General features: G+C 45.0%; 1 protein-coding gene across 1 annotated transcript in view; it reads right to left on the bottom strand.

The window, feature by feature from the left end:
* Positions 1–12466: 12466 nt before the first annotated feature.
* Positions 12467–15326, bottom strand: part of CIR1 (corepressor interacting with RBPJ, CIR1) — a 224195-nt gene continuing 221335 nt past the window's right edge. Inside the window, exon 10 of the mRNA XM_063933433.1 lies at positions 12467–13204. Coding sequence (XP_063789503.1) covers positions 12574–13204 — 631 coding nt within the window. The 3' untranslated portion in view covers positions 12467–12573. The remainder of the gene's footprint in view (positions 13205–15326) is intronic.

The raw sequence follows: 15326 nt of genomic DNA, 5'->3' as shown, positions 1-15326 counted from the left end.
CGCACCCTTACAGTGACTGCCGTGTGTGAGGTGTATGAGAGCAATGGCGCACAGCTTTACTGCTGTGCGTTACCTCAGTGAAGATCATGAAGTCTTCTGCCGCCTCTGAAGTCTTTTCTTCTCATACTCACCCGGCTTCTATCTTCCGGCTCTACGAGGGGAACGGCGGCGCGGCTCTGGGACGGACGGCGAGGGTGAGACCTGCGTACCGATCCCTCTGCAGCTAATGGTGTCCAGTAGCCTAAGAAGCAGAGCCTTGAAACTCACAGAAGTAGGTCTGCTTCTCTCCCCTCAGTCCCTCGATGCAGGGAGTCTGTTGCCAGCAGGCTCCCTGAAAATAAAAAACCTAACAAATATACTTTCTCTCAGGAAACTCAGGAGAGCTCCCTGAAGTGCACCCATCTCCTCTGGGCACAGTATCAAACTGAGGTCTAGAGGAGGGGCATAGAGGGAGGAGCCAGTGCACACCCAGACCTAAAGTCTTTCTTAAAGTGCCCATGTCTCCTGCGGAGCCCGTCTATCCCCATGGTCCTTTCGGAGTCCCCAGCATCCTCTAGGACGTTAGAGAAAACAAAGGTTTCGCTATCTCACTCAAAAAATTCTGTATTTCGTAATATTCCGTATTTCTGAATATTTGGATATGGGATACTGAACCTGTATATGCCATGATTGATATACCTCAGGATTCACTGCCTTCTCTCATCTCGCCTGCCTAAAGTCATAAAAGTTTCAAACATATTTAGCCTTCAGAATTAATTTTTTTATTTTTAAATGATCATATGTCCAAATTTACATCAAGCACAGCAGGTATGGGCCTGGGGCAACAGAGGGGCTCCCTCCCCCACACAAAGCAGATTTTAAAGTTATTTGCTTTTTTTCACCACAGGAAATATTAATGCGGGCCATACATCTGAGGGGCGATTCTATCAATAGGTAAAGGCTTATTAATGCCATTTTCTCTGGGATCAAACATATCCAGCATGTTAAAAATCCCCAACTCCCCAATTCCAATAATTTTATGGTCAGCATCAGAAAATAAAGATTGCACATGTTGGATTTTGGCGATTGCCCAACCCAGGCTTCGACAGAACAGGGAATTGCCCCGATAGTATGGGCACCTTAATTCAGGTAATAAGACATGTTACGAATGTAGAATTTCACTGAAGTGGCGAATGTGTAACATATAGGATTGTTAGGTGTAGGATCGGTAAATGGGGCAGTTTAAGATACCAATCATGCAAATCTGGATAGATTTTCTCAGTTGATGGATTTTCATAGTAACTGGGCGTTTCCTACCTTGTGCAGATTTTTTTTAAGCTGTCTGACTTTAATGTCCTACATTGGGAGTGAGCCAACTCAGCCAAGGAAACTTCGCTTCTATGCCCACACTTGTTGTGTCTTGGCAAGTTTACACCCCAAGTCTATGTGCAACTGTGTGCTTGCTCCCAAAGATAAATCAACATTTCTTCTCCTGCACCTGCCACCCACATATGGAGTGTTCAGAGCTAAAGTGAATAAAGTCCATTTTTTGGCCATTTCATATTAACACTGGAAACATTTTTTCCTGTGAAATAGGAAACCATGGCCTTGGTTTAATTTTTTTTTAAATCTGCCAGCAGTAAAAACAAAGAAAAAAAACAAAAAACAATTAAAAGTCAATGCTTAATTAACGTTCTTCCACTTCGAGATCAGTTTCCTCACATTTGACTTTAATGGACTTGGGTTAGTATTGAACCCATCCATATAGTCCACTTACAGTTCCATTTCGCCAAACAGTATGAATGTAGTCATTTGTCAGTTGCCCAACTGTCAGAATAAAGGCAGATTACCAGGGGATGAATCTTCCAGTCGTACCGAATCTTTTGCATGTAGCTTAGTTACATTGTCTCATCGACAGGTCTTCAGCTCCTTGGATAAAAGCATTAGTAGTACTAGTATTGTAGGCTGATGCTAACTGCAGCTGTAACTGCTCCAGCATTGCGCGCATGGTGTATTTTTACCTGTATGTAGAGTTGTATGCACCTTTGCAAGTTTACACTTGTTTTGATAACGGTCCTCATCAGTGCACACTTGAGTAGTCCTTGGTGCAACAGATAATTCCTCCATTGCTGCCAACTTCGGTTGCTATTGTATAGGTGACTAAATTGCGCATTATTCTGCATGGTGTGTACTTGCAGAACATGCACAGTATAATAACATGCACGATACACAGACAGGCACATGTTCAACTGGCATCAGCCTCTTTATCTACAGGTTGGTCACTGGTGAATGTTACCATGCCTACTAGCTAAGTTTGTAGATCATGCATATGCCCAGCTGCTATTCCTCCTCTCTCCTGAAGTTACCATTTTAATTTAATCAGAGGTTGGGCTGTGCCACCTACAGCCATGTAGGTATGCTATGGTCCATTAGCCAACCAGCAATGGCAAGAGGTGTATGTATGGTCACGGACCACTTCAGCAAGTTCCAGTCCCCAGATTGGAGGCATCATAGGTACCAAACAGCTGCTACTCCAGTGATGTGTAATTTTCTGTACCCATCAATTGCTTAGACCAGACTCATACTATAGCTACTAAACTGCCTGTTTCTCCCACTTACCATATACCCCAGGAAACTACATTGTCTATTTCTATTACCTAATCCTTGAGGCTTGAGAATGTCTCTTTGGCTGCCGTTAAATATTTTTACTGGTACCGTTCCTTCACTGTTCAAGCATGCAGTGCTCTCTGCTTGCGTTTGACACAGTTGATCACTCATACACACTACAATCCCTAGGTCTTCAGGAACCAGAACTTTCTTGGTTCTCATCTACCTATCTAATCGCTCTTTCAGTGTCCACTTTTCTGAATCCACCTCCTCTTCGCTATCTCTATCAATTGGAGTACCGCAAGGCTCAGTATCAGGTCCTCTGCTTTTCTCAATCTATACCTCATCTCATGGTAAACTAATCAGCTCTTTTGGATTTCAGTACATAGATTATACTCAAATCTATCTATCCTCCCGTGATTTGTCACCATCTGTATTAGTCCGTGTCACTGAATGCCTTTCTTCCGTTTCATCTTGGATGTCATCTCACCACCTCAAACGTAATATTTCCAAAACAGAATATTTCCACTGACCAATAGTAGTTACCAACCTAATATCTTTGTCACTGTTGAGAACTTGACAAAATCAATCCTACCCCACAAGCTCGCTGCCTAAATTTCATCCTCAACTCTGAACTGTCCTTTGCTCCCCACATTCAATCTGTCTCAAAATCTTGCAACATGCATGTAAAAAAAAAAAAAAAACACATATCCAAAATACGACCATACCTTACACAAGAGACTGCAAAAACTCTAATCCATGCTCCATTATCTCCCGCATTGATTATAGCAATAGTCTTCTTAATGGTCTTACCAAAAAGAGACTCTCACCACTACAATCCATTCTGAAAGCTGCTGCGAGGCTAATCTTTCTCGCTAGGTGTTCATCGTTTTCGGATCGACTCTCAGTCCCTCCATTGGTTACCTGTATTCTACCGTATATACTTTAACTGACACACAAGGCCATTAACCAAACCTACACCAATGTACATCTTCCAACCCAACCTCTTTGTTCTTCACAAGATCTAAGTATCTCATCCATACTCATTATTCGCTCCCATTCATGATTGCAGGACTTTCTTCAGGCTGCACCCACTCTGTGGAATGCCCTCCCACGCACAAGACTCTCCTCTAGTCTCCAAACCTTCAAGCATTCCCTAAAAACTCACCTCTTCAGGCAAGCTTACCAAATTCCGGAACCGCCCACATAAACCTTCATAAATATACCTATCCAATTACATCCCCACTGTACAATCCACACATTTTCTTTTTTTGCACTTTCTCATGCTCCTGACCCCAGGCCAACATTGCTGTGTGACTATACCATACAACCCAGCAGGAACCTTACCAAGCTGATGGACCATTATGCAATGGATAACACCTATCCTTGTATATCAATGTCTACTTCCCTATTGATTGCAAGCTTGCAAGCAGGGTCTTCCTACCTCAATGATGGTCTGTTACCCAGTTTTGTTTTATGACCGTTTTCAATTGCTTTGTTTTATTTTATTGCTGTGAATTACAGAATTTGCTGTGCTATTTAAGAAACTATTAACAAATAATAAAGTGTTCTGCCTACCCATGTAAACAGTCTTTTACACTGTGTTCTATAAATGAGCCACAAGCTTACACATAAATGAGGGACATATGCTCTTCAAACGCCCATAATACCCAGAAACCTCTGGGTCTGCTTATTGTTTGAAACAGCCCATCCTTGGATTGTTTGTAGACTTCCTCAGGGATCTTCCATGGAGACTCTGTCCACAGCATTCCCAGGAAAGTCACTGCATTGTTCTTTAATGACCCTCCATCTTCATAGCAGGTGGGTAGTGCTTTATTTATTTTATAAACAACTAAGATCACTATGTCCATAACTTAGTCTAGTAAACATTATTGGCACCCTTGAATCTTAAGTACATCATGTACAATATTTCATTCCAATTACCAGACCTTCAAAATGACGTAACATCATAACAGTAACGTCAGCGCAGATAGTTGTGCACGCGCGAATGGAGCAATACTTGAATTTAACCATGGGGCACCATCTGGCAAAACACTTGAGGTGAGGAGCAGCGTTAGCCTATTATATAGGATAAACAAAGAATATTATTAAACAACTTTAATCTTCAGACACTCATGTTTGGCACAGTACTGCTAGGAATAAAACAATTTGAAAAAGCAATAGGAGGAAAAGCTATAAAAATGTAAATATTGCCATGACACTATTATTGGCACACCACTTCGCAATTATAATCAATTAAAAAATAGCTAGATTAAACCAAGTGTAATCATGGTCTCCCAGGACACTAAAAACACAAAGCGCATACAAACGCACAAAAAAATGTCTGAAAAGGAAAATAAAAAATACTGTTTTAAAGTGGCTAGCAATGAGTACTGATCTCAAACCTACTGAAAATCTTTGGAGAGCGCGGAGATCTGCCATTGGCAAATAGAGCCCTGTAAACAAGCAAGAGCTTCAACAAACTGCAGAAGAGTGGGAGATACTGCCAGCAGACAGAAACTTATACAGTAGATGGCTCCAAGAAACGTTTGGAGGCAGTCATTGTTGCCAAAGGGTGAGCAACCAAATATTACTGATTGGTGCCTTTAATACTGTGCAGGTTGTATTTTTTATTTAGCCTTTGACATTAATATATTAAAATTGAAAAGGATTTTTTTGTTAGTTAATCTTATTAAACTTGTTATGAGGATTGAAAGATGGTACATTTACTTCTGAAGAGATTGTACTTAAAATTCATGGCCAATAATGTTGACCAGAATTGTATAGGAATTTTTCTCCTCATCCTCCTTTGGATCAGGAATAAGGACATTTTGCCATAAATAAATATGGAGACAGCTGAAAATGGAGCATTTCAAGTCAGTCTGGCTTGGGTAAATTGGTGTGTGTATTCTGTCTCCATCTGTTAGAAGGTCCAATAACCAATAGAAAATGGACAACATTACGGTTGTCAAGTATACGTAATATATATACGCCAAATTAACAGCTCTAACAAGATCTTATTGAGACTATACACATTATTACTATTAAGATACTGCTGGTTCCTGTGAGAAAACTCTCTTTGCATTGCAGTCTTCTTAAATATACAATTTAATCCCTAACCCGGTTGTTTTATGTTGAACACTAGTTCCTGGCTCATAGCTCTGTCATGTATCCAGCAGTCCTAAGCCACAGGAACTGATCAAGAAGGTTTCAGCATTGCCCAGGAGTAGTGAGCAGTTCCAGCTGCCAGTGAAGGAACATGGTGATAGAAGCACTTGCCACCCAACACTGGTGATACCATGCTGGTACGCACTTGGTAAAACCAGCCACTCAACGGCTGACCTTGCCAAGTAGCACCAGTTGGAAGGCTCTGTAATGACAGTTTGCTATGCTCTATCAGTGTGGGGAAGCTAGTTATCACACATTTACTTGTACTGCCAGATGTCCTACTTTGCCATCGCCGTCTCAGGATGGCCATAGCATAAGTGATATACTAGAAAAAGAAAAAAAAAACGGCTTATTACAATTTATTTTTTATTATTAAAAGTATAATAAGAATTTACTTACCGATAATTCTATTTCTCATAGTCCGTAGTGGATGCTGGGACTCCGTCAGAACCATGGGGGATAGCGGCTCCGCAGGAGACAGGGCACATCTAAATAAAGCTTTTAGGATCACATGGTGCGTACTGGCTCCTCCCCCTATGACCCTCCTCCAAGCCTCAGTTAGGTACTGTGCCCGGACGAGCGTACACAATAAGGAAGGATCTTGAATCCCGGGTAAGACTCATACCAGCCACACCAATCACACCGTACAACTTGTGATCTGAACCCAGTTAACAGTATGATAACAAAAAACGAAGTAGCCTCTGAAAAGATGGCTCACAACAATAGTAATAACCCGATCTTTGTAACAATAACTATGTACAAGTATTGCAGACAATCCGCACTTGGGATGGGCGCCCAGCATCCACTACGGACTATGAGAAATAGAATTATCGGTAAGTAAATTCTTATTTTCTCTAACGTCCTAGTGGATGCTGGGACTCCGTCAGGACCATGGGGATTATACCAAAGCTCCCAAACGGGCGGGAGAGTGCGGATGACTCTGCAGCACCGAATGAGAGAACTCCAGGTCCTCCTTAGCCAGAGTATCAAATTTGTAAAATTTTACAAACGTGTTCTCCCCTGACCACGTAGCTGCTCGGCAAAGTTGTAATGCCGAGACCCCTCGGGCAGCCGCCCAAGATGAGCCCACTTTCCTTGTGGAGTGGGCCTTTACAGATTTAGGCTGTGGCAGGCCTGCCACAGAATGTGCAAGTTGGATTGTGCTACAGATCCAACGTGCAATCGTCTGTTTAGACGCAGGAGCACCCATCTTGTTGGGTGCATACAATATAAACAACGAGTCAGATTTTCTGACTCCAGCTGTCCTTTAAATATATATTTTTAATGCTCTGACAACGTCCAGTAACTTGGAGTCCTCCAAGTCGCTAGTAGCCGCAGGCACCACAATAGGCTGGTTCAAGTGAAAAGCCGACACCACCTTAGGGAGAAAATGAGGACGTGTCCGCAGTTCTGCCCTGTCCGAATGGAAAATCAGATATGGGCTTTTGTATGATAAAGCCGCCAACTCTGAAACTCTCCTGGCTGAAGCCAGGGCCAATAGCATGGTTACCTTCCATGTAAGGTATTTTAAATCTACCGATTTTAGAGGCTCAAACCAATGAGATTTGAGAAAATTCAAAACTACGTTCAAATCCCACGGTGCCACTGGAGGCACTATTGGGGGTTGTATATGTAGTACACCTTTGACAAAAGTTTGTACTTCAGGCACTGATGCCAATTCCTTCTGGAAGAAGATTGATAAGGCCGAAATTTGAACTTTAATGGACCCCAATTTTAGGCCCATAGACAATCCTGCTTGCAAGAAATGTAAGAATCGACCCAATTGAAATTCTTCCGTTGGAGCCTTCTTGGCCTCACACCACGCAACATATTTCCGCCAAATGCGGTGATAATGTTGTACAGTCACTTCCTTTCTAGCCTTAATCAAGGTAGGAATAACTTCCTCTGGAATGCCCTTTTCTTTTAGAATCCGGCGTTCAACCGCCATGCCGTCAAACGCAGACGCGGTAAGTCTTGGAACATACAAGGTCCCTGCTGAAGCAGATCCCTTCTTAGAGGTAGAGGCCACGGATCCTCCGTGAGCATCTCTTGAAGTTCCGGATACCAAGTTCTTCTTGGCCAGTCCGGAGCCACCAGTATTGTTCTTACTCCTCTTTTCCGTATAATTCTCAGTACCTTTGGTATGAGAGGCAGAGGAGGGAACACATACACTGACTGGTACACCCACGGTGTTACCAGAGCGTCCACAGCTATTGCCTGAGGGTCTCTTGACCTGGCGCAATATCTGTCCAATTTTTTGTTGAGGCGAGACGCCATCATGTCCACCTTTGGTTTTTCCCAACGGTTCACAATCATGTGGAAGACTTCTGGATGAAGTCCCCACTCTCCCGGGTGAAGGTCGTGTCTGCTGAGGAAGTCTGCTTCCCAGTTGTCCACTCCCGGGATGAACACTGCTGACAGTGCTATGACATGATTCTCCGCCCAGCGCAGAATCCTTGCAGCTTCTGTCATTGCTCTTCTGCTTCTCGTGCCGCCTTGTCGGTTTACGTGGGCGACTGCCGTGATGTTGTCCGACTGGATCAACACCGGCTGACCCTGAAGCAGCGATTTTGCCAGGCTTAGAGCATTGTAGATCGCTCTTAGTTCCAGTATATTTATGTGAAGGGACGTCTCCAGGTTTGACCACACGCCCTGGAAGTTTCTTCCCTGTGTGACTGCTCCCCAGCCTCGTAGGCTGGCATCCGTAGTCACCAGGACCCAGTCCTGTATGCCGAATCTGCGGCCCTCTAACAGATGGGCACTCTGCAACCACCACAGGAGAGACAACCTTGTTCTTGGTGACAGTGTTATCCGCTGATGCATGTGCAGATGCGATCCGGACCATTTGTCCAGCAGATCCCACTGAAATGTCCGTGCATGGAATCTGCCGAATGGAATCGCTTCGTAAGAAGCCACCATCTTTCCCAGGACTCTTGTGCATTGATGTACTGACACAGTTCCTGGTTTTAGGAGGTTCCTGACAAGTTCGGATAACTCCCTTGCTTTCTCCTCCGGGAGAAACACCTTTTTCTGAACCGTGTCCAGAATCATTCCCAGGAACAGCAGACGAGTTGTCGGGGTCAATTGAGATTTTGGAAGATTCAGAATCCACCCGTGTTGCTGAAGCACTACCTGGGTTAGTGCTACACCGACTTCCAGCTGTTCTCTGGACTTTGCCCTTATCAGGAGATCGTCCAAGTAAGGGATAATTAATACGCCTTTTCTTCGTAGAAGAACCATCATTTCGGTCATTACCTTGGTAAAGACCCGAGGGGCCGTGGACAAACCAAACGGCAGCGTTTGAAACTGATAATGACAGTCTTGTATCACGAACCTGAGATACCCTTGGTGTGAGGGGTAAATTGGGACATGCAGATAAGCATCTTTTATGTCCAGGGACACCATGAAGTCCCCTTCTTCCAGATTCGCTATCACTGCTCTGAGTGACTCCATTTTGAACTTGAATTTCTGTATGTACAGGTTCAAGGATTTCAGGTTTAGAATAGGTCTTACCGAACCGTCCGGCTTCGGTACCACAAATAGTGTGGAATAATACCCCTTTCCCTGTTGTAGGAGGGGTACCTTGACTATCACCTGCTGAGAATACAGCTTGTGAATGGCTTCCAAGACCGACGTCCTTTCTGAGGGAGACGTTGGTAAAGCAGACTTTAGGAACCGGCGAGGGGGAGACCTTTCGAACTCCAACATGTAACCCTGAGATATTATCTGCAGGATCCACGGGTCCACTTGTGAGCGAGCCCACTGATTGCTGAAAATCTTGAGTCGACCCCCCACCGCTCCTGAGTCCGCTTGTAAAGCCCCAGCGTCATGCTGATGGCTTTGTAGAACCCGGGGCGGGCTTCTGGTCCTGGGCAGGGGCTGCTTGCTGCCCTCTCTTACCCTTTCCTCTGCCTCGCGGCAGATAAGACTGTCCTTTTGGTCGCTTGTTTTTATAGGAGCGAAAGGACTGCGGCTGAAAAGACGGTGTCTTTTTCTGTTGGGAGGGGGTCTGAGGTAAAAAAGTGGATTTGCCGGCAGTTGCCGTGGCCACCAGGTCCGAAAGACCGACCCCAAATAATTCCTCTCCTTTATATGGCAATAATTCCATATGCCTTTTGGAATCCGCATCACCTGACCACTGTCGCGTCCATAAACTTCTTCTGGCAGATATGGACATCGCGCTTACTCTTGATGCTAGAGTACAAATATCCCTCTGAGCATCTCGCATATAAAGAAAAGCATCCTTTAATTGCTCTAGAGTCAATAAAATACTGTCCCTATCCAGGGTATCAATATTTTCAGTCAGAGAATCCAACCACACTACCCCAGCACTGCACATCCAGGCTGAGGCTATTGCCGGTCGCAGTATAACACCAGTATGTGTGTATATACTCTTCAGTGTAGTTTCCAGCCTCCTATCTGCTGGATCCTTGAGGGCGGCCGTATCAGGAGACGGCAACGCCACTTGCTTTGATAAACGTGTGAGCGCCTTATCCACCCTAGGGGGTGTTTCCCAGCGCGCCCTAACCTCTGGTGGGAAAGGGTATAATGCCAATAACTTCTTGGAAATTAGCAGTTTTCTATCTGGGTTAACCCACGCTTCGTCACACACGTCATTCAATTCCTCTGATTCTGGAAAAGCTACAGGTAGTTTTTTCACCCCCCACATAATACCCCTTTTTGAGGTACCAGCAGTATCAGAGATCTGCAAAGCCTCCTTCATTGCCGTGATCATATAACGTGTGGCCCTATTGGAAAATACGTTTGTTTCTTCACCGTCGACACTAGATTCATCTGTGTCGGTACCCGTGTCGACTGACTGAGGTAAGGGACGTTTTACAGCCCCTGACGGTGTCTGAGACGCCTGAGCCGGTACTAACTGGTTTTCCGGCCGTCTCATTTCGTCAACTGACTTTTGTAATGTGCTAACATTATCACGTAATTCCATAACTAAAGCCATCCATTCCGGTGTCGACTCCCTAGGGGGTGACATCACCATTACCGGCAATTGCTCTGCCTCCACACCAACATCGTCCTCATACATGTCGACACACACGTACCGACACACAGCAGCCACACAGGGAATGCTCTAATCGAAGACAGGACCCTCTTAGCCCTTTGGGGAGACAGAGGGAGAGTTTGCCAGCACACACCAAAAACGCTATAAATGTATATAAACAACCCTAGAAGGTGTTGTTTTTGATATAAGCGCTTTTAATATATCAATATCGCCAAATTATGCCCCCCTTCTCTTTGTTACCCTGTTTCTGTAGTGCAGTGCAGGGGAGAGTCCTGGGAGCCTTCCTCACCAGCGGAGCTGAGCAGGAAAATGGCGCTGAGTGCTGAGGAGAATAAGCTCCGCCCCTTTTTCGGCGGGCTTTTCTCCCGGGTTTTAAGAAAACTGGCCTGGGTTAAATACATACATATAGCCTTAATGGCTATATGTGATGTATTTATTTTGCCACTAAAGGTATTTAATATTGCTGCCCAGGGCGCCCCCAGCAGCGCCCTGCACCCTCCGTGACTGAATCAGTGAGACGTGTAGCAACAATGGCGCACAGCTGCAGTGCTGTGCGCTACCTTCATGAAGACTGAGGAGTCTTCTGCCGCCTGCTTTCCGGACCTCCGTCTTCAGCGTCTGTAAGGGGGATCGGCGGCGCGGCTCCGGGACGAACCCCAGGAGGACCTGTGTTCCGACTCCCTCTGGAGCTAAGTGTCCAGTAGCCTAAGACTCCAATCCATCCTGCACGCAGGTGAGTTGGAAATCTCTCCCCTAAGTCCCTCGATGCAGTGATCCTGTTGCCAGCAGGATTCACTGAGATTTAAACCTAAAAAAACTTTTTCTAAGCAGCTCTTTAGGAGAGCCACCTAGATTGCACCCTTCTCGGACGGGCACAAAAACCTAACTGAGGCTTGGAGGAGGGTCATAGGGGGAGGAGCCAGTACGCACCATGTGATCCTAAAAGCTTTATTTAGATGTGCCCCGTCTCCTGCGGAGCCGCTATCCCCCATGGTCCTGACGGAGTCCCAGCATCCACTAGGACGTTAGAGAAATTAAGATAACTAATTTATTTTGCACAAAAGGAAATAAAATATTATATATCTCTATTGCTTTATGTGTATTTCAGACACTTGGAATCCATGGTACAGATAACCTGGATTTGTGTTGCAGGGCCTGTGCGATAGGCCTGGTGAGCAGCATGGATGCCATTTCCCCAGACTTGCTTCACAGAAAAGAGGCAGCCACCAATTCAGCGCACCCAACTCTCTCTCCTGCGTGCGTTCTGCAGGCTCCCAGCAGCGTGTGAGGCGGAGGACTCCCCGAGATAGGATCGGCAGACCGAAAACAGCGATCAAGAGCGGAGCGATCTCTACAGTCGAAGATATCGCAACCCGATATCGGCTACTGTAGAGATCGCTCCGCTCCATTGCAAACATGCATTGATCTCAATAAGAGGAAATTTTAACCACATTGATATGCAGTTCAAGTGTTTAGAATGGCAGTGCCACAGGCGGGTGGCTTAACAAGTCGCAGATTACAGTGATTGCTTTTCACACATTATAGATAAAGGTAAGCAGGGCTCCATTCAGAAAACCAAATTCTGCTCAATGTATCAAAACTGGCATTTCCATGCAGTTGCAGTTCCAAAACTTGCATTAATAGCTAAAAAGGCAGTGACACCTTTGTGTAACACTTCTAAAACACACTCTGTTATTAGGAAGGAGTAATATGTTTATTGTAAAGAGGAAACCAAATGTTTAAAAACCAGATTAAGACAATGAGGATTTACCATTCTTTTTAAACAATGTACAACTAGGCTACCTCCTTTTGTGATCCCTCTCTCTGCTCCTACTTCTCTCCCTGTCTCCACTTCTGTGATCTCTGTCTTTCCCCTTGTCTTTCAGTTTTGTAGACTCATACTCATTCCCATCTCTGTGATTACTTCTGCTTGGACTCCTGCTTCTATGCCGATGGTTTCTAGCTCTGTCACTTTTCTCACTTGCTTTTTCATGCCTATGGCTTTTGTCTAACCGCTCATCTCTTTGTTGAGCACTCCTGTATTCCTCCATTCTGTGATGTTCCTTCTTTTCATTTTCATCCAGGGATCTGTGGACATTTTTACTGGTGCTACTGTCCTCTCGACCCCCCTCACTTTTCCCACAGCTAGTTGAAGGTTCATCAGTCCTTTTAATTTTCCGTGACACAGCTTTGTCTTCACAATCACTGCTGTCGTCAGACTCTTTAGCAAGCTTAGCTTTCTTAGACTTCTTCCGATGTTTCTTCTTGTCCTTGGTGTCAGACTCGCTGTCGCTACTGCTGGAAGAGTCGCTGGAGGAACTGCTACTGTGGCTGCTGCTCTTTCGCTTTTTGTGCTTATTTTTGCTTTTCTTCTTCTGCAGCTTCTTTTTCTTCCCTTTCTTTTTTTTCTTTTCAAGGTGATCTAGCTTTCTAGATTCGGAACAAACACCAAAAACAGAATCAGCTATACAGACATGCCAGGCAATGATAAACTTATGTCTAGAATTCAACTTTCCAAAAATAGTCTTTTACTTATTAAAACATTTACCAAGTACAGGTCATCATCATCATCCTGTCTTGCTCCTGTGCTTTTCAGCAGTACCGATAGAGCCGACAATGAGCTATTAATTATAATTGCCCTTGGAAACGACAGTTCAGCTCTTTGCAGTGGATACAATAAGCATTCTGTGTTATGCAAGAGCAATAAAACCACATATAAACAGTTGCAGGAAAGATTCAGATAATACAATGAAATCAGAACGTGAGATCTTATGGTAAGCTATACCCCCTTTCCACTAGCTCAAAAAACACGGGTTTTTGCACAGGGGCGCGCATTTACCCGTGTTTTTTGCTAGTGGAAACGGCTCCCTCTGAAAATCCCCGGGACCCGTCTCCAGCATGGGAAGATCCCACACCTCCCTGACCACAGGGTCTCGCGGGCAGTCGGGGGGATAGCGCATGCTGTCAGCGCTGCTGTCTCTTATGCTATGCAGACAGCAGCGCTGGCCGGGAAAGCGTGTGCCGGAGGCTGGGGACAGCCCAGCAGCTTCCAGAGTGCCGGGCTTGCCCCCAGCGTGACGGTGAGCAGCATGGAATTGGGGGCGTGGCCTAATGGGACCAAGGCCATGCCCCGGGGGTCCCGATCGGACGCTTTTCCCGGCGCTTGGAGATGACATGATCTCCAAGCGCCGGGCAGAAGACACTGTACCCGGGTGCAGTGTAAACGGCGCCTACACGGGATATTCCCGGGTCGGCGCCGTAGTGGAAAAGGGGTCCATCTAGGGTCTGACCTGGCTTAGAAGACCCGAGACTTCTAGTGGAAAAGGGGTACTAGTTAGAAGACACCACAAACTGGTTATATGTGGTCTAATCTGCTGCATATAGTGAACAAAAATAAAATACAAAAATGTATATATATATATATATATATATATACATACACATACACACACACACACACACACACACACACACACACACACACACACACATTATATATGCGAAATACAGACTTTTTTGAGTGAGAGTGACAGTGAAACCTTTGTTTTTTGATGGCTCAATGTACAAACACACACACACACACATATATATATATATATATATATATATACATACATACATACATATAATAAGATTTTACTTACCGGTAAATCTATTTCTCGTAGTCCGTAGTGGATGCTGGGGACTCCGTAAGGACCATGGGGAATAGACGGGCTCCGCAGGAGAAAGGGCACTTTAAGAAAGAATTAGGAATACTGGTGTGCACTGGCTCCTCCCTCTATGTCCCTCCTCCAGATCTCAGTTAAGTAAACTGTGCCCGGAAGAGCTGACAGTACAAGGAAAGAATTTTGGAATCCAGGGTAAGACTCATACCAGCCACACCAATCACACCGTATAACTTGTGATAAACTTACCCAGTTAACAGTATGAATAACAACAGAGCATCAGATAACCCTGATGCAATCATAACATAACCCTTATTTAAGCAATAACTATGTACAAGTATTGCAGAAGAAGTCCGCACTTGGGACAGGCGCCCAGCATCCACTACGGACTACGAGAAATAGATGTACCGGTAAGTAAAATCTTATTTTCTCAAACATCCTAGTGGATGCTGGGGACTCCGTAAGGACCATGGGGATTATACCAAAGCTCCCAAACGGGTGGGAGAGTGCGGATGACTCTGCAGCACCGAATGAGAAAACACAAGGTCCTCCTCAGCCAGGGTATCAAACTTGTAGAACCTTGCAAAAAAGTGTTTGAACCTGACCAAGTAGCCGCTCGGCAAAGCTGTAATGCCGAGACCCCTCGGGCAGCCGCCCAAGAAGAGCCCACCTTCCTAGTGGAGTGGGCTTTTACGGATTTTGGAAGCGGCAATCCAGCTGCAGAATGAGCCTGCTGAATCGTGTTACAGATCCAGCGAGAAATAGTTTGCTTTGAAGCAGGAGCAACCAGCTTGTTGGATGCATACAGGATAAACAGCGACTCAGTTTTCCTGACTCTAGCCGTTCTGGCTACATAAACCTTCAAAGCCCTGACTACCTCGAGTAAC

This window comes from Pseudophryne corroboree, chromosome 7 (assembly GCF_028390025.1).
Source record: "Pseudophryne corroboree isolate aPseCor3 chromosome 7, aPseCor3.hap2, whole genome shotgun sequence".
In the NCBI taxonomy this organism is placed as follows: domain Eukaryota; kingdom Metazoa; phylum Chordata; class Amphibia; order Anura; family Myobatrachidae; genus Pseudophryne; species Pseudophryne corroboree.
This window is presented reverse-complemented; position numbering and strand designations above follow the sequence as displayed.